Source organism: Gopherus flavomarginatus, chromosome 5, assembly GCF_025201925.1.
Source record: "Gopherus flavomarginatus isolate rGopFla2 chromosome 5, rGopFla2.mat.asm, whole genome shotgun sequence".
Taxonomy (NCBI): domain Eukaryota; kingdom Metazoa; phylum Chordata; order Testudines; family Testudinidae; genus Gopherus; species Gopherus flavomarginatus.
The window spans coordinates 147,879,000-147,900,223 of NC_066621.1; the positions used below are offsets into that span (position 1 = coordinate 147,879,000).

At 41.5% G+C, this 21,224-nt stretch overlaps 1 protein-coding gene across 4 annotated transcripts; it reads right to left on the reverse strand.

The window, feature by feature from the left end:
* Nucleotides 1–552: 552 nt before the first annotated feature.
* PCNX4 (pecanex 4) lies at nt 553–16,572 on the reverse strand. Of its 4 annotated transcripts, none has more exons than XM_050952527.1 (12): nt 16,448–16,572; nt 15,881–15,999; nt 11,140–11,866; nt 10,258–10,437; nt 9,657–10,165; nt 8,706–8,806; nt 8,436–8,558; nt 7,818–8,181; nt 3,861–3,964; nt 2,203–3,254; nt 1,713–1,899; nt 553–1,165 (listed from the first exon to the last, which is right to left on the reverse strand). In XM_050952527.1, the coding sequence occupies exons 3-12, from the start codon at nt 11,826–11,828 to the stop codon at nt 914–916; spliced, it is 3,561 nt and encodes a 1,186-aa protein (XP_050808484.1). In that variant the 5' UTR covers nt 11,829–11,866; nt 15,881–15,999; nt 16,448–16,572; the 3' UTR covers nt 553–913. The 4 variants fall into 4 exon arrangements, with proteins under 4 accessions (XP_050808484.1, XP_050808483.1, XP_050808482.1 ...); XM_050952526.1 differs by having other exon boundaries at nt 16,429–16,572; XM_050952525.1 differs by adding an exon at nt 14,466–14,548 and having other exon boundaries at nt 15,881–16,572.
* Nucleotides 16,573–21,224: the final 4,652 nt, after the last annotated feature.

Genomic DNA, 21,224 nt, shown 5'->3' on the forward strand with positions numbered 1-21,224 from the left:
CAGGTAATCAGTTCTAAATGTCTCAGCTGTCTTGGACACCAAGTCAGCAAGGACTCCATCTCCTTCCTGTTAGTACCCAGGAAAGTGGAAGAGTCTGACTACTCTGCTGAAGGGCTTGGGCAGTCAAACAGGTTCAAGTGTAATAGCTTTACACACCTAGATTGCCCAGCTGAAGTCCAGTGCCCTGTTGCCCTCCATGGGGCTAAAGCTGGGGGTGGAATTGGGAGGGAGCTGTGGGGAGGGGGAAGCCCTCCTGCATCCTGAACTACCCCCCTGCCTACATACAGCCCCTATAATGGTTTGTTTACACTGGAGGAGGGGAAGCCTGGAGTAGCTAGTGTGCACTTTTATAGAAACACTCCAAGGCTTCCTTTGTGAAAGGGCAGCTGGTAATACACATTAAATAAAATGATTTGAAGTTATACATTATAACAAGTTCTAATAAAATCAAAATACATCAATATATAAAATGATCAGAATAATAATTTCATATAAATATTCATATGTACACTTTGGTTACCAACTCTACAGTTCACTATATACTACAATGAGCTGTAACCTGCCTACGAATGCAAGTCACCTGTCAAGCTATATAAAAAAAAAAATAAAAATGCACCAACAACAGTTAGTGGCCAGAGCTAAGTCTCTCTTCTCTGAAGTGGAGATCAAGACACGTGTGGCAGCCACACAGGGAAAGGGGTTTAGGTAGTTCCAGCAGTGAAAAAACAAGATTCTAAAGTTCTTGCCTCCAGCTAGCACCTTTTCTGTGCAAATTAGGTTTCCTTGGTTTGGCAACTGCCGTCCAATGCCACTCAATGAGATCTTCATATTTCTAGTTGTACAAATGCAGCATTAGTGTTTGGTTTCCTATACAGATAGGAAATACAAAAAAACCACCTTACACTTCAACAGCCTACAACAAAGGCACATGGAGAGATAGAGATGAATAAACAGGGTAGCCAAGCGGTGGGTCTGCTGCTTGCACAGTAAGGTTTCTCAGAAGGACTGGGTGAGCTTGTATACTGTAGCGTTCATCATCATCATTAGTAGCATACAGCAGCTCCCATGAAAGATTTGCCCATTGACCTCGCACAGCTTCGTCGTTGAGCTTCCCAACCTGCACTAACAATTCCTGAAGGGTAAGCACTCTGCTGGTGTAAACTCCCTTTGAAAGAAAAAACATTTAATTTTCAGTACACTAACAGAATTCAGACAAATATAAATGTTTCAGTTACAGAACATAAAGTGAATAGTTAGCATCATTCTGGGTACTGTCTTTTTAAAATTGCTTCTTCCATAATTTCAACAACAGGTGAAACTGGAGACTGCAATTTAATAAGTGAGACTTTCAACACTGCAGTGCCTTGAACCACATAGTGTCACATGCACTGGTCCCTTCCTAATATTTAGTGTAAGATGAAAGGCGTATAGGCCTCCAGACTATGCTGTTGCATATATTCACTAGAACTGTTGAATCTTTAATGGATGGATGCTTGACTATCCCCATGTCATAGTTAACAAATGCTGCTGCATTTGCAGAACAGCTGTCTAGCAATTTCCAGCAGTACTAAGGCCAAATTTTGTCAAGCATTCACTTGTTCTTTGGATTTAAAGTTCTCTGTAAAGTCTTGGAAGTAAGATGCACATTAAAACAAAGAGCAATGGAAAAAACACATTAATGTTGCTTGCTAGCATTTTGTTTCTCCCCTTACCATGTTAGGATCATGTCCCAAAGAAAAAAGATATGGCTTTTCCTGTAAAACTGCTTGTTGCCACTCAATATCTGATACTAAACCAATGTACCAGTCACTTTCATATTCTTCCAGATAGTTAATCAGCTCTTTGAAGTTCTCTACTGGACCCAGGCTTGCTTTGTCAACCATGAGCTTAAACGTATATCTGAAAGATGCATAACAGAATGTCTAGAGTAAGTATAAACTTCAGAGAGAGGGACAAAGCAGTTATCAAAAGCAATGTAGCTATGATAACCCACTTACAGGTTGTTATAGTTGTTTCAGTTAGCTCAAACATGGGCACTACTGATTGATCATAGAAAATGCAAAATATTCAATGAATATGGTGATTTACTGTCACTTAGATAGCAAATCTCTCTTCACTACATATAGTTTAAAGCCAGCTCTGAAAGCCAAATACTCTCTTCCGACAGCATTATGCTGTTTTATAATACACATGGCTTTTTACCTGAATGCTTTCAGTGCTAGTTGGAACAGCTCTGGTTTTCCAGTTAGCCAATCCAAACCAACACACCAGGGAATGCCACCAGTGTACGCTCTAAATACATGACTAGGAGCAGGAACTGTATTGTCTAGTCCAAACAAACCAAAACAACAAGACAATACACCATGGACATACAACTCTTTCAAAGCTTTGTCTTTAGTAATGTCTTCAAGTAAATTGGAAGGTTTTTCTTTCAAATGAAAAAAATCCAGTTGACTCAAAACAAAATGGTACCAGTCTTCTGGAAACCTCTGCCTCTTCTCATTGAGTTTGGAAGTAGGTATGGGTGCAGTTCTCCACTCTTCAGGTATGCTTAGCAACTCAGAGTAAGAGCAGCTAAATTCAGCTAAAGGTAAGCTTACAACTTCCTGCTTCTTTCCTTTGTCTACAGCAGGGAGTCCAAGCACAACAGCTTTGTAGAGTTTATCTTCAGGTGCTGTCTCTTGCAGAGCACCAACTGCGCTCTCCATTTCTACTGACCCTGGAACAGACAAAAGTGTTCTAGGTGCAGCTTCCAATGGCTCGGTTTCTTTTCTCTCTCTTGTTCTGCTAGGGTCAAGATCAAAAAGATCACTATCATCGGTCCAATCCGCAATTGTATCTACACTAAAGCTATCTTCATCCTTTATGGTCCTGAGTTTTTCTACTGCACTGTCAAATGCTTTGGGCTGGGTTAATGGAAATGACCCTTCTTTGTTCTTGGTTGTTTTGTCCAGCTTCTCGCACATTTTTGATTTTTTATAGCAATACTGGACAAGTATCCATACAAGCACTTTAAGGAAATCATCTTTCAGTTGCTTTAAGTTCTCATGTGAATCAATGATTCCAGACAAGACATTCCTGGCATCAGAATACAGTCTCACAGGTAGAGCGGTACAAGGGGTTAAAATGTTTCCAAAATGATGATTGAGAGAGAGAGTCTCTGCATGCTCTTGGTGTTCAAAGGCCATTTCAAAAACTTCATCCACTCTGTGTGCTTCTGCAGTGTGGCAGGAAGTTTCCTGCAATTCTAGCCCCTATAGCACAAATGGAAACAAGTCATCTTTGCTCTTTGGCCGCACAAGCAATGCTAACAAATACTATTTTCTTGTATTAAAAATTATTTCCAGCAATTGAAGACACACTTCCATTTCTAATATTTCTGGCACCAATGAAGCTAAGATTTTCTTTTTATAGCACCTATCATACGATCTAAGATTGTATTTAACATCTGTAGTCAGACACGATAAATCTGAACTTTTTTTAGAACCTTGCATATTATTTGCCATGTTACCTTTGCTCCTTACAGATCAACCATATACAGTTGTTTTTAAAAACAATGTCTTGATCCACAGGACGAGTGATACAGTACTTCCGTACTTGCTAATTTAGTAGTCCCCCCCCCACTCTTCTTCTATGTCATAACTTGCTTATGTGCTTCAGATCATTTCAAATGTATTATTACGGACTTAACGGTGCAGCACAAAATACCCTATCAGTTGCAAAACTAAATTAGCTCCACACCCAGAATATATTAACCTTATGTAACCTAACTTGTGTTACTTGTGCTATTACAGGAAGTTCCACAGAAACAAATTTGTTTCTCCAAAACATGACTAGGTAAGTTTTCAGTAAATATTCACCTTAATATTAACACAGCAGTATGTGAAGCCTCTTTCTAGTACTAATATCCACATCAGTCTGTCCTGAAAACGGCACAAGTAGTGTGATCCAGGTGAAGAGAGACCTAAAAAAGATGCAGAAAAAGTTAACTTTTACTGTTCAATTCTGTTGATTAAGGTTTCTTCTGTACACTGAGGAAACCATTGCAAAGACACTCTTGTATGAAATAGTTTGTGGCCTGTGATGTCCTTGCAATAGCCCAGCACGTTTACACAGCAACACTGATCCTGCCAGAACCAGTTTGGGTTGGCCAAGCACAGCACAGGTGTTACTTCAGTGAATTCCTGGCTTCTTGATGTACATATCTCATAGTGCCCGCAACCGTTACTAGCTGGAGCTTTGGGGCAACTCGCCAGTATGAGACATTGCCTTGTGGAATGGGGTTAGAATTGCCAGCAGAACTAGGGCAGTTGCAATGCTTGTGGTTTCCTCTTGCAATATAAAGAAATTACTGTAGACTACACTGGTTGAGCTGGAGACCTATTCCAGGATGTTACAGCCAGAACTTGTAAAACATCTTGAAATATTTGGTGAATTTGTGTACACAGAGAGTTTTCCAAGCACTGCTTTTTGTCATACTTTCTTCAGTATAGATTGAGCCTTTGTGCATTAGCGTCCACAAGTTTAGTTAGATTATGGACTGCTGCTTATATTAAACTACCTTGTGTTGGGTCAAGAATAGAAACCAAAGCAAGTAAGGTGCAAATCTGGATCCAAATACTGTGTCCAGAACAATGACTACAGTACATTCTGAAACACTTAGGTAGTGTAAATATAAATGATGAGGCAAGCTGGGAAAAGTTAGTGGAAACCAAGTTAATCTTCTTGCCTACAGGGTTACGTATATACATAAGCTGTATAATACTACTACAATGCACGTCTATAGAACCATTCAGCAGAGCATCTCAAAGTGCTTTCCAAACATTAATTCAGCTTCATGACAACCTTATGAGATGTTAACCTCTTTACAACAGGCAAGTGAAGTAAGTGGCTTGGTCCAAGATCACACAGTTGAGTCTTGGGCAGAGCAAGGAACAGAACTGTGGGGCATGGAGACAGAGGGAGCCACAGATAAAATAAGTGAGAAATAGCAAAGGAGTGCAAGGTACTTAAAATACTCCAAAAGGAAGGTGGGAATGGGATGAGAGAGAAATATAAGAAAGGGGGCAGACTTCTTAAAATGTAGGATCATGTTTCTTCTGTTACTCTCTGTATCAGCAAGGCTGATGATCCTGAAGATAAGACAGAGGAAGGCATGCCTTGCAACTTTTTAAATTAATTCAGCATGTTTTTTTTGCAGCAGCAGTGGGCTCTGGAAGGAGTCATACGCAGCATTTCTCAGCCAACAGAAAGCTCCCATGATTTCTTGCTTTTGTGAAAAATCAATGTGTACACAAAAGGGAATTCAGAGACTCCCCCAGCAGCAGAGGGTCAGGCTGCAGGGAAAAGGAGGAGGAAGAAAAAAAACTCTGTAATTCAAGGAACACTGTTCAACAGAATAACTAAACATTTAAAAGAGTTCTTTTTGGCAGTCATTCCCCGCATAGCACGCCCACTTATATCAACCGGAGTTCCACACGTGTATGACTGTGGAATATACCCAATTAAAAATGTTAAAAAAGAACAGTCTTCCAGCCAACAGACCCTATATTAGCCCTCCTCACTATCAGTCTGTAATCACTGTAGTACATCATATTTTTGTTAATGGAGAGTGAAGAAGAGAACAATAACCGAATAAGACTTCATACATGGGCTCCCAATTTCTAAATTAATAAACCTGCATCCAAGAACCATTAAGACATGCTTTTGTAATACACCACCTCCATAGTTAATCTTTACTTGCTCAGTTAGAAGGGAAAAACTTCTGCAAGACAATTGCATTTTTGTCTAAATTATCTGATTCGTAAGAGAGTTTGGGAATGCTTAAGTCATCCTTTATCTATTTAAGACTTTTCTAAAGTGCCTGTCACCACAGTCCCCAAACACTGATTTATGACAGTATTAATAATAAGCAGCTGTGCTTCTATGGCATTTTTATTTAAGGATCTCAAAATGCTTTATAAATATCAATTAAACCTCAATCCACCTGTGAGGTATTATCATGCCTGCTTTACGGATGTTTACGCAGATGTTAAGGCCTAAATTTTGCAAGTGTACCCATTTTTTGGATGTCCCACCTGAAACTCTAACAGATTAATTTTCAGAGGCACTAAGCACCCACAGCTCCAATGGAATTTGCTGTTCCTTAGCACCACTAGGAATAAAAATCAGGGCCTCGATATCAAGTTGGGTACTACAAAAAAACCTGAGGCAACCAAAATTAGTAGGCATTTGAAAATTAAGGCATAAATGACTTGCACATGTCAAGTTAATGGCAATGCTAGCACTTAAAAGTCCTGAAATCAAGCTCACTGCTTTAGCCAGTAGATTGCTCTTCCTCCCACAGAAACACCACATTGCTTTCCTCTACTCTCTGTTTCGATGTAAAAGGGTGATGGTAAACTTGCTATCTAACTGATTTCCTTAATTCAGGCCTTAGATTAGTCAGCTGTCACTTCTCCAGCACATCTGTGATATTCCAAAACAGGACAATGCATGTTTGCTGCCAGCACATTGTTCATTTGCATCCTCACTCATGTTCAAATCATCTTTGACTTGTACAGTGAATTTTAGTTTCAGAATGTTATAAAACACAAATCAGTAAAACCAGCCATTAGCTTATAGTTAAAACTAAAAATAACCTTATATTCCGCTGTGCTAATAAAGTGCACTTTCTTGCTACCTTTTTGCAAAGATTATTTTAAAATTTGGGCTGTCAAAGCTACTAAAAGTCCTCTCTGTAGTTTAGGTTTTTAATTTTAAATTAAAATAGTGGCACATAAAGCATTGTCGCTTCATCTTTAAATGATCTGAAATCCTAACATGATCTCTTGCTTGGAGATGTCCATTCAGATTATCCCTTTAAAAATCATCTAATTTTTTCTATTTTTTAAAAAATATTGAATCTGAGGCACAAGTGCCACAACACTGCACTTTCATAGTAGCAATAAGGAAGATGTTCTCTTATTTACTGGAAGAGTGAACTGGGAGTGGGGATTTTCTTTTTGTGGGGAAGCTTCCAACAATTACTTCAAGTCTCTTCAGCCCTTGTACCAAAACCATCGCATAGGGCTGTTGACAAAAGTTTCTGCATTTATCTCTTCCTCCGAAAAAGAGTGAATGAAGTTAGATTCAATTACCTTTGAATGCTAAGATGCCTCTCTTACTAGCCATCAGTGCAAGATAGCAAAAGTAAATACTCATAACTTATCAGTAGGGCAACATGCTCTTGAGTATTCTGGCTATGTGTGCCAAGTGTTTCTCAAAAGAATTTCTTGCAATTTCAGCAATTGTTTTCTTTGGCGGAGAAAAAAAAAATCTTGTTTTTTTTTTCTTTTAGTATCATTAAAAATAAATAAATACATGCCACAATCTTTTGTAAAATTTTACAGCCAGAAGGGTCTGTTATGATCCTCTAGCCTCATCTCCTGCCTAACACAGACCACAGAATTTTACCAAGTGGTTCATGTATTAAGCCCATAGATTTAAGTTAAACCTAGGTAGATCTTTTAGAAAGACATCCTCTCTTGTTCAAAATAAGGAATGCCAAGTGCAACACAGTTTTGCCACCACTGTGTCACTGTATTAGATCATAGCATTCTCTATTAAGAGAATGCAGCAAGGTCAGAAACCACCTATTTTTTTCTTAGCTGAATAAGCCCTGGAACACTGCACTGTTTAAGTTTTAATCTAGGTAGTAAGCGCATTTATTTAACGCAGAGGTTGCAAATCACAATGTTCTCCAATAGAGGCTACACAGATTAAAGCATTTAACTATATTATCTGCAAATTATTTTATACAGCTACAGTTTACCTACCGAGACTACCAGATGCTAGTGCAGACTGCAGTGCAGCAGCCAGACTCGGAACCACTTGCTGGTAGTACATGGTATCTGAACAAACACATGCTGTTGCACCCACAGGTCCAGGCCAGCTTCGGATAGGTCTAGGAAACCCAATTAAAAATATTGGTAGAGTGAAGAGCGGCAGCATGGGGGAAGAAAGTAGTGCAGAGACAGCGATGAAGGCCAATACAATTGGGAAGAAAACAATGTTGAGTGTTATTAAGGTGGCAGTAGACTTCCGACGTTGCTTTTTCTCTGTCCATGATGTCAAGAGAACAGCTGCAGCAAAATGCAGTTTTGAGATCAACTGAAGTAATCGATTCCGAATGACACCAGCCTGTTGAGATACATACAATAATCAAATATTTTTCTTAGGTATCTGGTCACATTCAGCATTGCTAGAGCTCTTTCAGGTTTACATAGTTTTATTCAGTACACTTAACATTAATTATTAAACCAAGAGAGAATCCACGTCTACAGAGTTTCAGTCTCCATATTCATAAGCCCTGAGCCCTAATTTTGGAAGAAGTGGGCAAGAAAAGAATAGGATGCAATAGCTAGCTGCTTAATCAAAATTAAAATTAGGTTTACCAGTAAGAGTCTGATTCCTGTATCAAGGCTTCTGTTCCACCACACATCTGTATTAAATAGCAACATCTGCACTATCGATACAATCACCATCTCCAACAGGGCATTCTCTGTATTTTGCCAAACCTAAAACAGAGACTGATTATTTGTTGTACCAAGCATCTGCCCTTTCTCCTTCTTCTTGACCTGGAGTATTTCTTCCAAGCCACTTCTTACTTCTTTTGGAAAAAAATTCTTTTACAAGGTAACAAATTAGAAAAAAATTAAAATTACCATTCTAAAGGTTCTTGTGAATCCAATGCAAATAGATACAGAATGGAGACTTTGTAGGGAACTGTCTAATGAAAGAAATGCTATCATAGCAAATGGAGACACTGCAATTTAAAAAAAAGGAAAAGAAAACACGAGAGAAATATCAACATTTTTTCTTTGCAATTTCTACCAAAGTCCATAAATTGGCTCCAGATCCTGCAGTGAGCTCATTGCAGAATGGAAATCTTAGCTTGTGAATGGGAATTGCCACCACTAAACCAGTAATTTTTTTCATGACCTTCCCTCTCCCCCTCAAAAAAAAAGGTTAAAATTAGGTGGCATTTTAACACAAAGGGCCCATTCCTGCAAGCACTTACGCCCATGCTTAACTTGTGATTAGTCTCTCTGAAGTTAATGGAAATACTCAAATGAGTGAAACATGTGAATAAGCACTGCAGGATTATGTCCCAAAACTGGTAGATCAACACAAACAAACTCAATCTGGGCCAAATTTTGGTTCCATAGAAGAGAGTGGAAAATGTGCTATTGACTTCAATGGAAGTAGGATTAGAACTTTAATTAGGAAGTTGCAAGGAACAAATATTTTGACTGACTTCTAGTGTCAAAACAGTTTTCTTTTAGAATTATTTTATCAAAGTTACAGCAAAGATTTTCAAAAGTGACCAGTGATTTTGGGGTTCCAAACCTACATTCCTTAAAGGGGGCTGGTTTTCAGAAAGCATGGAGCACTCACACTCCAAGTCAGTCTCTCAAATTGAGCACCCTAAAATTCATGCACTCTAGATCACTAGTCACTTCTGAAAATCTGAACCCATTAATTGTGCATACAAAGCTACAAGTAAAACTTCAAGCCATTAAAATGTATGTGCTAAGAAAATTTAAACTCACATAGAGAAATGTTATTGCCATGTTTTAATCATGTTACATATAGCATATAGAAGGTATTCCTACCTAGTGTTAGTAAAATCCTTCTGACAACACCAACTTTCATAAGCCTTCTTTGAGTCTCCATGAACATGGTCACAGTCCTGACATCCTTTGGATAAAAAGGGTTTCGGAAGATTCCAAACAAGTACACTCCCTGAATCTCTCTAAGAAGCCACATAACTATAAGTAATATGATCAGAATGTAACTCACTATAGCCTGGGGACTGGCTTTGGAAAATGCTGAAAAACCAGCAAAGTGATGCAGCAAGCTGGCTTCTATGAGAGCCAATGTCAAGACAGTCAAATAGAAGAAGAATTCCCTCCACACAGAGTGTATCCTAGGGCCACTGGACTTAGACTTGTTGGAAGCTAAATGGCTGCTCATGGTGTGCTTGAAGGCTAGACCAATCTCACTCAGGTTAAGACTGAGTATGAACCCAAATCCAGTCATGAAGAGGACCACACCAACAGTGCTGGGAATGAAATATGACGCTATAGCTGTTCCAGTGGAAATGAGAAACATTACTAACAACCTGGAAAGGGGGGGAAAAAAAAGATTTGATTGAAAAGAAAATAGGTTATAAACTACAATGTTATATTTGATCATTATGTCAATAAAATTTACCTTGTATTACTTGACATGGGTGAACCTCCTAGGCCAAACTCCAACACTTGTTCCATTCCCCACAGAAAAAGTGCATCAAGTGGGGGCAGAATCCCCAATGCCCATAAAAATGGCAAAAATAGAAATATGATGTGCAAAATCTGGTTTGTCTGTTCTAAAACTGCTATGTTAACAGTAAACCTGGATGGAAAAGGAAATGTATTTGACTCCTATGAAAGGAAGATACTGTATGTATAGATGCACTTCAAGTTTAACACACGATACATTCAGAAGTATAAAAGTTATGTATCCCATATTCAAATGTGAGAATATAGTCAGACTTTGAAAAAAAAACAAAAAACACAATCCACAAAAATAAATATACTTAAATTACTGCCTGGACATTATCAGACTGAAAACAAAGAGAAGCCCAAAGTTCAAATCCAGATCTAAATTTTTCTGAAGTTCAGTGTTTGAATCTATAATTCCAAATCAGGCCTACCTCTAATTTAAAAGTACTATATTTGGTATAAATATTTTAAAATATTTAAAAGCTGTAAAAATATATTGCTTGATAACTGATCCTTAAAAGGACAGTGAGGCAAACAGTTACTTCCAATAGTACTGAATTTAAGACTGAGGGTGACCATTTTAACTATCCTAACCTTATAACCTCTCAGTCCCCGCGAAACTTTTCTTGAAAGCTATTAAGTTCTTAATTTTCTATAAAAGCAAAATAAAAGCATTAAGTTCTATTGGAAAAATCCAGAAGCAGCCTGGAAAATTATACAATTGACTTACATCTCTAATACAAATCTTTCAAGAGAGTTATTTCATAGCATTTACCAACAAACTGCAGATATAAGCCAACATTAAAGTTATATAAGCATGATAGAAGTTTACCTGTGTGCAAGATCCATTGCAATAAAGACAAAAATATAGAATGGTCTCATCAGAGCAGTAATTTCATAAGTATCCAGTGCCTGAAAAGTAGCTGTCTCTGTAGCTGTGTTTATGATTAAAGAATATTCTCCTATACAAATAGTTACCCATCCAAACACAAAGATCACAACAGTTCCTCCAATGTTACTATACAGCAAGGTTATTCTGTTTGGCAGCAAATACCAAGTTCCCAACCCACACATTACCCCAGCAAGAAAGGAATGAAAAACAATGTTGACTATATATTTCTTGCCTGGAATAATAAATTTAACTGTCTCTGAACCCACACAGCTGGAAAATTCATACTCATCTTCATCCCTTAGGGTATTCTGAATTTGCATTCTTTCTACTGTCACTGTTTTCTGTCTTGCATACAGATTTGTCATCTGGAGAATAAGTGCTGTAACAAGCATCAGTACTCCTGAAAGTGCAGCAGTGTAATAGTCTTTCATAATGTCTAACTGATACAAAAGTGTTCCTACTCCTCCCAAAACCCATGGTGTCAGGAAAAGAATGATCTGATTCACATATATGTAAGGAGGCGCACAGTAGCCTAATTTAAATCGGGGACCACCCAAAACAGTCTGTGGAAAGCGCTTCAAGAAGAACTCCTGTTTGTAATCATTCAGGAGAGGTACATCTGGACCCATTCTTATTACTCAGGAATCTTGGATGAGTCCCATCTTTCCTGTAACACAACAGCAGATAAAGAAAAATATGGTAGTGTTACTAAATGACACATTCAAAACTTCACAAGTAGGCAATAAAGATAATTGTTTTGTCCTGTTTTCATTTGTAAAATCATATGGAATTCTCACATTGTTAATTTCAGGAGACATCATCTATCCTATCTGCAGAATACACTGAACTTTAACGACTATAAGTAAACTGTTAAAATAGGGAAAAAAATTACAACATATTTTAAAATACAGAATATACTGACCATTGCAGAATTTATGTGAAGAATTATAGGACTAATTTAACATGGCCTCTACTCTTTGGAATTAATAAAATGAATTGTTTACCTTCACGACAGAGCACTTGTCTAGAATTGAAATTTACATCTTGCCCCATTCCAACTTATGATTTAAGCCTTGATTCCCCAAGGACTTTCAAATGGGAGGCCACCCATGTCCAGGAAGAAACCCATCGATTTCAGTGAGGACCCATGTGCGTACAGGAGTTCCACATTGAGTTCCCTGTAAAACTAGGGCTGTCTAGATCAGGGGTCAGTAACCTTTGGGAAGTGGTGTGCCAAGTCTTCATTAATTTAAGATTTTGCATGCCAGTAAGAGGTTTTTCATGCCAGACTGGCAGTGCAGGTGGAACCCCAGACTGGCAGCAGGCTGAGCTGCTTAGCCTGCTGCCAGTCTGGGGTTCCGTCCGCCGGCCCTTGCCAGCCAGGGTCCCGGCTGCCGGTCCTGCTCAGCCTGGGTTCCGTCCATCCAGGCCAGCAGCGGGCTGAGCAGAGCCGGTGGCCAGGACCCCGGCTGGCAAGGGGCCGGCAGTCGGGACCCCAGACCAGCAGCGGACTGAGAGGCTTACAATCAAAGTAAAGATAAGACACAGATGGGGAGGTACATGTAAACAAATGCGACAAGATTGGTCAGCACGATGGGCAGTGGCCTCAGCAGACCACTAGCCTAACTGTTTGCCATCCCTACAAAAAAATTGACAGCAAGAGTTTTAAGTAGTACAGTGAGGTAGCTTTGTAGATCTTTATGGGGCACTCCATAAAACAGAGGGACAGCATAGGGGAACACACAAGGTGCTTGTTTGAAAATGTAATAAGTAGACAATGAATGCTATTGGCTGACATACCCAATTCCCCATCTGTAATACGGGAGAAAAAAATTGAAGACCTAATTGTAACAGGCACAACATGTATTCAGAATATGCTTGTTAATTATATGAATCAGCAAGGCCAGCAAACCATTTACAGGGTTGTTGCTTCCATTTGGATTTTTTCTGGGCCAACTGTGAATGTAGGTAGACATCCAAAAGGAATTATTATTCAAGGGTAAGGAAACTTTTAAAAGGAGATATATTTGTATTCTACAAACGTAACAATATAAATGTATATTTTGCTCTCTTACTGATCACAGAAGCAAGGATCTAGAGACAACAGACAGGACTACTCAGTCTGAGGCCCTGGATAGAGAACAGGACTCAGAAAAAACTACTGTGTAACAACTCACTATTTTTGTTTTAAATGAGGTACCTGCAGGTATAGTTAGAAGATTTAATGCAGAAAGTGTTTTATACTAGCTGTCTTCTAACTGACAAGTAAACTGCACCCCATTTTTAACAGCACTATAGGTGTAGTGAGAAACAAATGTGCTTGTGCCACTGACATGTATCCTCTCACTACTATATTTAACACTTCTAAGTGCTTTAGTGCACAACGTACTGTTTACATTCACCAAGGAAACAGTCACATGGTCTGCAAGCATACACTGGGCATCAGAACATTCCATCAGAAATAATGGAAATGAGAGGCACCAAGATACTCTAAATTAGTGTTACTGGTCAATAAATGGCATTTTCTCTAAAAGATATCAGGCTAAATCAATACATTATACTCAGTAATAAAATGTAGAGCCATGAAGTACTGTTGATCTGCTGCCCTTATAACACAGAGCACTCTCTACATAGTACTGTACATTTCTTTCTCCTGTTGTAACTTTGCATGTTGTCATATTATTTGCATTCTCCTTGCAACTGAGGTGAAAACAGCAATCATGTCTGAAAGCAACTAAAATGTAATGTGGAAATCCTGCCAATCATACAGATACTGGATAGGGCATTCATTACAAACAGTTCTACAGTTTATAAATGCAATATGGACACACCCTAGTAAAAATGTTCAAAAGGGACATTTGGGAAAAAAAAAAAAAAAAGGACATTCTAAGCTTGCTCAGAAGTCACTGGAACTTTTATAAATAAAATTAAATAGCATGTTTTAAAGTGCTGTGTGTGCAACAGTGCCAGGTTATATGTGAAAAATTGTGGGGGCATGTAAAGGAGAGAAATTCAATTTTAAAGGAAACATAAACCAAAGGTAAAGTTTTACTTTTTTTTTTTTTTTAAATAAAATTCCCCTGGCAGCTGTGATTTTATGGTTTTCCCACAGTGTTATTATTTGTTTCAAGTTTGTCTGCATTCTTGTTTCTAAGTATATATTTGCTAACCATAAACAAAATATTAACCAATAAAACACATTTAACAATGTTTTATTTGTTAAATAAACATATTTCCACTACAAAGTTCTGCATAAATAGACATACTTGCATAAAATTTAAAATCTGTGTGTATAAACAACACAGTCCTCCTACCCGAGTGCAATGCAAGACAGAAACATTGTAAGGCACTATAAAAAAAAAAAACAAATTTGTAAGAGAAATCAGAGACTTAAGCCCAACAAATATGAGAAACCATGTAATCTAAAACATCTCTATCTGACCTCTGAATTGACAAATATGTGGGGCCAGATCTTCAAACAGGAGCTTACGTAGGTATAGTTACCTCTGCACGAGTCCCAGCAAAAGTAACTGTTTGCAGGATCTACCCTTAGTTTGCATTTCTAAAGTATGTGGACAGTTCTAGGCTGACCACATTGCCTGGTTACCCTGCTGGCCTGGGTGACAACAGTTACATCAAACATAAGCTACCTTTGTTCACTTTCAAAGCCCTTCATGGTCTAACTCCAACCTACCTATTTTCTCTCTTTCATTACTGAAGCATCAACTCCCACCTCTGATCAGCCCATGATGTCATTTGTTAAATTGTCAAACAAGCACCTTTGTGTTTTCTCCCATGCTGTCCCTCATCTGGGAGAAGCATCCCACAAAATATCTGCAAATAGCTATAATAGCTACCTCATTAGTGTCCTTTGCTGGGATGCCTACAAAAACACTGACAATAGGTAGGTCACTGAAGTGCTAATACCAGCCTATCATATTGATCAATGTTGTCTAACTGTTTCCTTGTACTCCCCTGACCTATACCCATGTGTTGTCCCTTGTCTTATACTTTGATTGCAAGATCTTGGGGGGGGGGGGTTGCAGCTTTTTGTTCTGCTTGCACTAGCACAATGGGCTCCTAGGTACTACTACAATACAAACAACAACAATCGGACATAACCAGCGTAGTTCTACACTTATATTTCTCAGTTGCTTATATCATCCCCATTACCCAATAGTATCTGAAAACCATTAAATCTTTTAATGTGTTTAGCCTCACAATATCCCTCTGAGGTAGAGAGAGATATGTTATTCTTATTTTACAGCTGGAGAACAGAGGTACAAAGAGACTTGACCAAAGTCACATAGGAAGTTATTGGTGGAGTCAGGACATGAACCCTAATCTCCCAAGTCCCAAGCTAGTGCCCCTATGTATGAGACCATCCTTCTTCTACAAGGCTTAGATCGTTAAGTGCAGCTTTAAATTTCTTGGAGAGGCTGAAAGGGTGAGGTGGATGAATGCCTACTTCTAATATTTCACAGCAAAACATAGGATTATATTTGTATACTTTTCATTTTTAAAATTATGTCCTATAAGGCTTTGGAGTTATTTAAAAGTTATCTGCTTAGTACAAGCCAGGCCACAATACTCAACACCTCTCATCACATGAAACTGTCAGTAAGATCAACCAACCATAAACAAACAAATAAAATAAATACAAAAATAAACACACTCTTACCCCAAGCAGAGTTTTAATCCTGAGAGACTTCATGAAGTCCACCAAGGACTTAATTACTGCTATGAAATGTTCATGGAAGGTGCTCAGCTATCATGATGAGGAGGTGGCAATATAAAACCCTAAAATCAGAAGTAGATTTTGTACTTGGATTAGCAACTGATCATGACAATTTTGGAAGACTTATCTAACACACTACAGCTCCATATCTGCATACATACAAACCTCTTGTCAGATCAAGGATCACCTACAAATTGCACAGACTTTGTACTAAAAACTAAGAAAGATAAGGTCACGTTTGTTTTAAGTGCAAGGCCTGGGGTACATCAATGTCTTAGTCCTAGGGCCAGCATTCACACCCAGGGCCGGGTCCAGCGTTTTTGCCGCCCCAAGCAGCAGGGAACAAAACAAAAAAAAAAGCAGCAGCAGCTCTACCTCGCCACTCCATTCTTCAGCAGCAGGTCCCTCCGAGAGGGACTGAGGGACCCGCCACCAAATTGCTGCCAAAGAGCTGGACGTGCCACCCCCTCTCCGTTAACCACTCCAAGCACCTGCTTCCTGCTCTGGTACCTGGAGCCAGCCCTGTTCACGCCTCACTCTCAGCTCCCACAGCAGCATCCCAAATATCCTTTGGGGACAGCACTGTCTCTTTGCTCTGTGTTTGTACAGCACCTAGCACAACAGGCTCCCATCCAGGACTGTGTCACAGCCCCTACACCCCCCCACAAACCCTGGCACTTTCAGGCTCTGGAATCAGCCCTGGGGCTTGGCCCCAGTGGAGACCGAGGCCGGCCACCCCAGCTCGGCGCGGGGAGCGCGCCAGGCTGCCGCGTGCGGGGCTCAAGCCCTGAGGGCAGCACAGCCCGGCCAGCGCCTCTTGGGAAGCCGCGTATCTGGGGGCAGCGCGGGCTCCCCGGCGTCGGGAGGGGCGAGCCCCAGCAGCGGCTCGCGGGGCCCAAATCCCTCTGCTCCGCCCCCGGTTGGTTTCCACAGGACTCGAACTGAGGCGGGCACCGCCTGGCGGGGGATCCTCCCACTCCGCCTAGGCCGCTGCGGCGACGCCGGGGTGCGGGGCTCAGACGCGACGGCGGCAGGGGCCGCTCTCGCTCTCGCTCTCTCCGCGGCTCCGGCTGCCCGGCCCCGCGCACTGACGGAGGGAGCTGCGTCCCCCTCCCCCCGGCCGCCACTCGCAGCCGCCGCCATTTTCCCGCCTGACGCAGCCCTCAGTCAGGGGACGCGGCGCAGCCTGCTGCGCCGCCACGGGAAACGGCCCAGGCCCGCCTGCTGCACGCGCCGCACCTTGGCGGCGGCGTGGCCGGGGCGTTAGTCGCAGGCTGTGTCCGCGCGGGCGGTTTCTGTAGGGCCAACCTGGGGCACTGCTGCGGGCACAAGGGGCCTGACCCTGCCTTCGCCCCGGGCGGGGGGATGGATCTGCCCAGAGGACACCTGGGGGCTCAGTGGGGGTGGGGGGCACTGCCTGCCCCTGCCTTTGCTGTCCCTGCCGCTCACTGTAGTTAGTCGTAATGCCCGTTGGGGCTCGCTGGGGAGAAAGAGCCGGGGTCCCAACCTAGCCCTGTTCACTCTTAGCACTTAGTTAAAATATACCTTTGTTCCCGCCCCACCCTCACACTTAAGGTCCCGTATAGACCCACTGGTGGCATCATGGGGCCCCGCTCAGGAGTTAGGATCACATTGTGCCAGGCTCTAGAGCAGGGGTTCTCAAACCCCCCCCTTCTGACAACAGAAATTACCGCATGACCCCAGGAAGGGGGACCAAAGCCTGAGCCCAGAGCCATAATAAGGAATTTTTGTGCCCGAGGCAAGAGCCGGCTCCAGGCTCTTCGGCGGCGGGTCCCTGAGTCCCTCTCGGAAAGAAGGACCTGCTGCCGAATTGCTGCTGAAGAATGAATGAAGCGGCGGCGGCAATTCAGCAGCAGGTTCTTCCCTCTGCGAGGGACTCAGGGACCCACCACCAAATTGCCGCGGAAGACACAGTGGCGGTAGAGCTGCTGCCGAAGTGCTGCCGATCGCGATAGAGCTGTGCCCCTCTGCTTTGCACACCCGAAGCAAGTGCCTCATTTGCCTCACCCTTGTTATGGCACTGCTTGAGCCAGGCTATCCCGGGGCTAGGAGAAGCCTGAGCCTCACTGCCCCTGGCTGGGAGGAGCAAAGCGGAAGCCCAAGGGCTTTAGCCTCAATCAGGGGCTGTCAAGCTGAGCCCCGCTGCTTGGGGCTGAAGTCCTTGGGCTTTGACCCCAGTGGTGGGGCTTGGGCTTCAGCCCTTGACTCCAGCAGGTCTAAGTCAGCCCTGGCAACCCCATTAAAACAGGATCGTGACCCACTTTGGGGTCCTGACCAACAGTTTGAGAACCACTGCACTAGACCATTGCTACCGGACTACAGGGATTGGGCCAGCTCTGAAAACAACCCAGCCTTCTCAGGCTCAGATTGGGTCAGGTTGGCTCTGATCTTCTCTTACTGCCCAGGAGGTTGGAGTGATGGCAATTGCGTGCCCTGCTCTTGCTGGCCATGACCTGCACTGTGTGCACTGCGGAGTTAGCTTGCCAATGAGTTACAATGTCTCTCATTCCACAGTGAGGTGACAGCAATGGCCAATGGGGGGAGGGAAGGGCCATGCAGGCGCTGTCACGCCAGCCCCAGGGGCAGGCGGTGACCAGAGACGTATTGTGAGTATGAGGAGCAGGTTTGGGGGGAAGTATCAGGGTCAGGTCAGATCTGAAAATAACTTGATACTCTTGGGTGGAATTTGGGTCAGCTGTGCTCGGGTCTGGTCTGGGTCTGGGTCTGGGTCTGGGTCAGGCTTTAAAATTAGCCCTGAGCAGACCTGTACTAAGGACTCTGCAAACCACATAACAAAAGATGGTCACTGCCACACTGCATACAGTAAGATAAGACAACAGATGGATACAAACAGATTGGAAGGCCAATAAAACACCTTGCTGATCTACATACTCCTGCTGTCTCCTTACTCCGTCCTGTTATTTATATTTTTAAAAAATTACTGTTGCTATTTTCAGATACATTAGTTACTACCATAAAAACCATAGGCATTCCCAAAGTAAACATTTGTTAGTTAACACTTAAGTCGCGACTTGTAAGTTCAAATATTATTCAGCACTGCAAATATTAAACTCTGGAATTCATCAGCTAAGGTTAATTATGTAGCTCTTGCCCAACTGTAACACACTGTTGATTAATACACATCTATACACTGGGCATTTTTGGCTGTGCAACACCAAAACAACTTTAACTCTGTCCGAGCAGTACAGTAACTCCTCACTTAACGTTGTAGTTATGTTCCTGAATAATGCAACTTTAAGTGAAATGATGTTAAGCAAATCCAATGAGCTGGCTTGCGGCATTTAGGAGGCTGCGGGAGCAAGGACTTGGTGCAGGCTCCTCCTCTTTCCCGCCCGTCTCCATTGGGGAGCCTGTGCACCGAGTCCTCGCTCCTCCCTCCTGCCTCCAAAACACCACAAGCCACTGCTTGCCGCGAGCAGGAGGCAGGGGGAGGAGGAGGAAGGCGCTGATCCACGGGGTGTGCCAGCGGGCAGGAGGCACTGGGCAGGGGAGGGGGGTGAAGGGAGGCTGCCAGCTGTGGAGAAAGCAGGCAGCCAAACAATGTAAGAGTGGAACATTACACAACTTTAAATGAGTATGTTCCCTAATTGATCAGCAACGTAATAACAAAACAATGTTAAGCAGGACGACTTTAAGTGAGGCGTTACTGTAATTAGGTGGGAGATGGAATGGAGAGGTGTCTTTGAAACAACTTTATCTATCCATAACATTCAATTTCACTTGATCTGTCAATGCTTTTCTTTCAGCTCCAAAGTGGATGTGCTGACTCTACTATTCTTGACCTAATCACATCAGCCACGCCATCGGGGCTCGCTCACCTGCACATCTACCAATATGATATATGCCATCATGTGCCAGCAATGCCCCTCTGCCATGTACATTGGCCAAACCGGACAGTCTCTACGTAAAAGAATAAATGGACACAAATCAGACATCAAGAATTATAACATTCAAAAACCAGTCGGAGAACACTTCAATCTCCCTGGCCACTCGATTACAGACCTAAAAGTCGCGATATTACAACAAAAAAACTTCGGAAATGGACTCCAACGAGAGACTGCTGAATTGGAATTAATTTGCAAATTGGAAACCATCAAATTAGGCTTAAATAAAGACTGGGAGCGGATGGGCCATTACACAAAGTAAAACTATTTCCCCATGTTTATTTCATACACACCCCCTACAGTTCCTTACATCTCCTTGTCAAGTGCTGGAAATGGGCCATTTTCATTACAACTACAAACAGTTCTTTTTCTCTCCTGCTGATAATAGCTCACCTTAACTGATCACTCTCCTTATAGTGTGTATGGTAACACCCATTGTTTCATGTTCTCTGTGTTTATATATATATATTGCTACTGTATTTTACACCACATGCATCCGATGAGGTGGGCTATTGCCCACGAAAGCTTATGCTCAAATAAATTTGTTAGTCTCTAAGGTGCCACAAGTACTCCTGTTCTTTTTACTGTTCTTTATGCCTATCCACCATCTGCATGACAAATACTGTATAAAATCCTTAGTAGACAAGCAGCATACTAAAGACCATCATTTTCTACTCTTCATTAAGACTCCATGTGTTCATCTCTCCATTGGTTTTTGTAAGGCACTCATCAGTGTAGTATCTAACCACAAATCTAATTGATGTGACATCTACAATTCAAGTATCTGTACATACAGAGCTAATGTATCTATGTATGCAAACCTCCTAGGCCCACATCATGAAATTATAACATTGACATAAAAAGAATCAGTTTTAGCCATTTGACAAATCATATACTTGTAACTGGCTTCATAGATCGGTACAGCATTTTCCTAAAATTTAAGAATTCTGCAAATGTATACTGCAGACTTCTTAAGCCCGTTATGAAATTAAATGATGAGGAGAAGATGGCCAGTGGCTACTCTAAATTTACCTTGTTATTGGCCTTTCTAAATGTAAGATGTCGACAGCCATAGTTTGCACTTCTTAAGCTATTGATTCCTGCCTGTCTTTCATCCCATGAATAAGGGTTAGGTGGATCAGGCATTAGGTATGAAAGAAACGAAGATGAGAGTTTGGTGTCACTGCAAGAGGAGCATTGATTGTAAAATGTTCAATGTATGGGTGTGTTAATGGGTGTTCAGACATATACAGGAATATAGCTATTGTCAGCCTTACATAGTATACTACACATTTAAAGTTGTCCTTAGTAGGTAATTTTCCTTTGTAAATGTTGGTCCATCTTTTTATTAAAATATTTTT

What these genes read in the sequence shown, in the direction of transcription:
- PCNX4 (XM_050952527.1), bottom strand. Translation starts at nt 11,828, where the DNA reads ATGGGTCCAGATGTACCTCTCCTGAATGATTACAAACAGGAGTTCTTC. An exon ending in TCACAAGAACCTTTAGAATG is followed by an intron (nt 8,559 to 8,705) that starts GTAATTTTAATT and finishes TCTCTGTTTTAG; the next exon opens with GTTTGGCAAAATACAGAGAA. An exon ending in ACTGCTGTGTTAATATTAAG is followed by an intron (nt 3,255 to 3,860) that starts GTGAATATTTAC and finishes TTTGTGCTATAG; the next exon opens with GGGCTAGAATTGCAGGAAAC.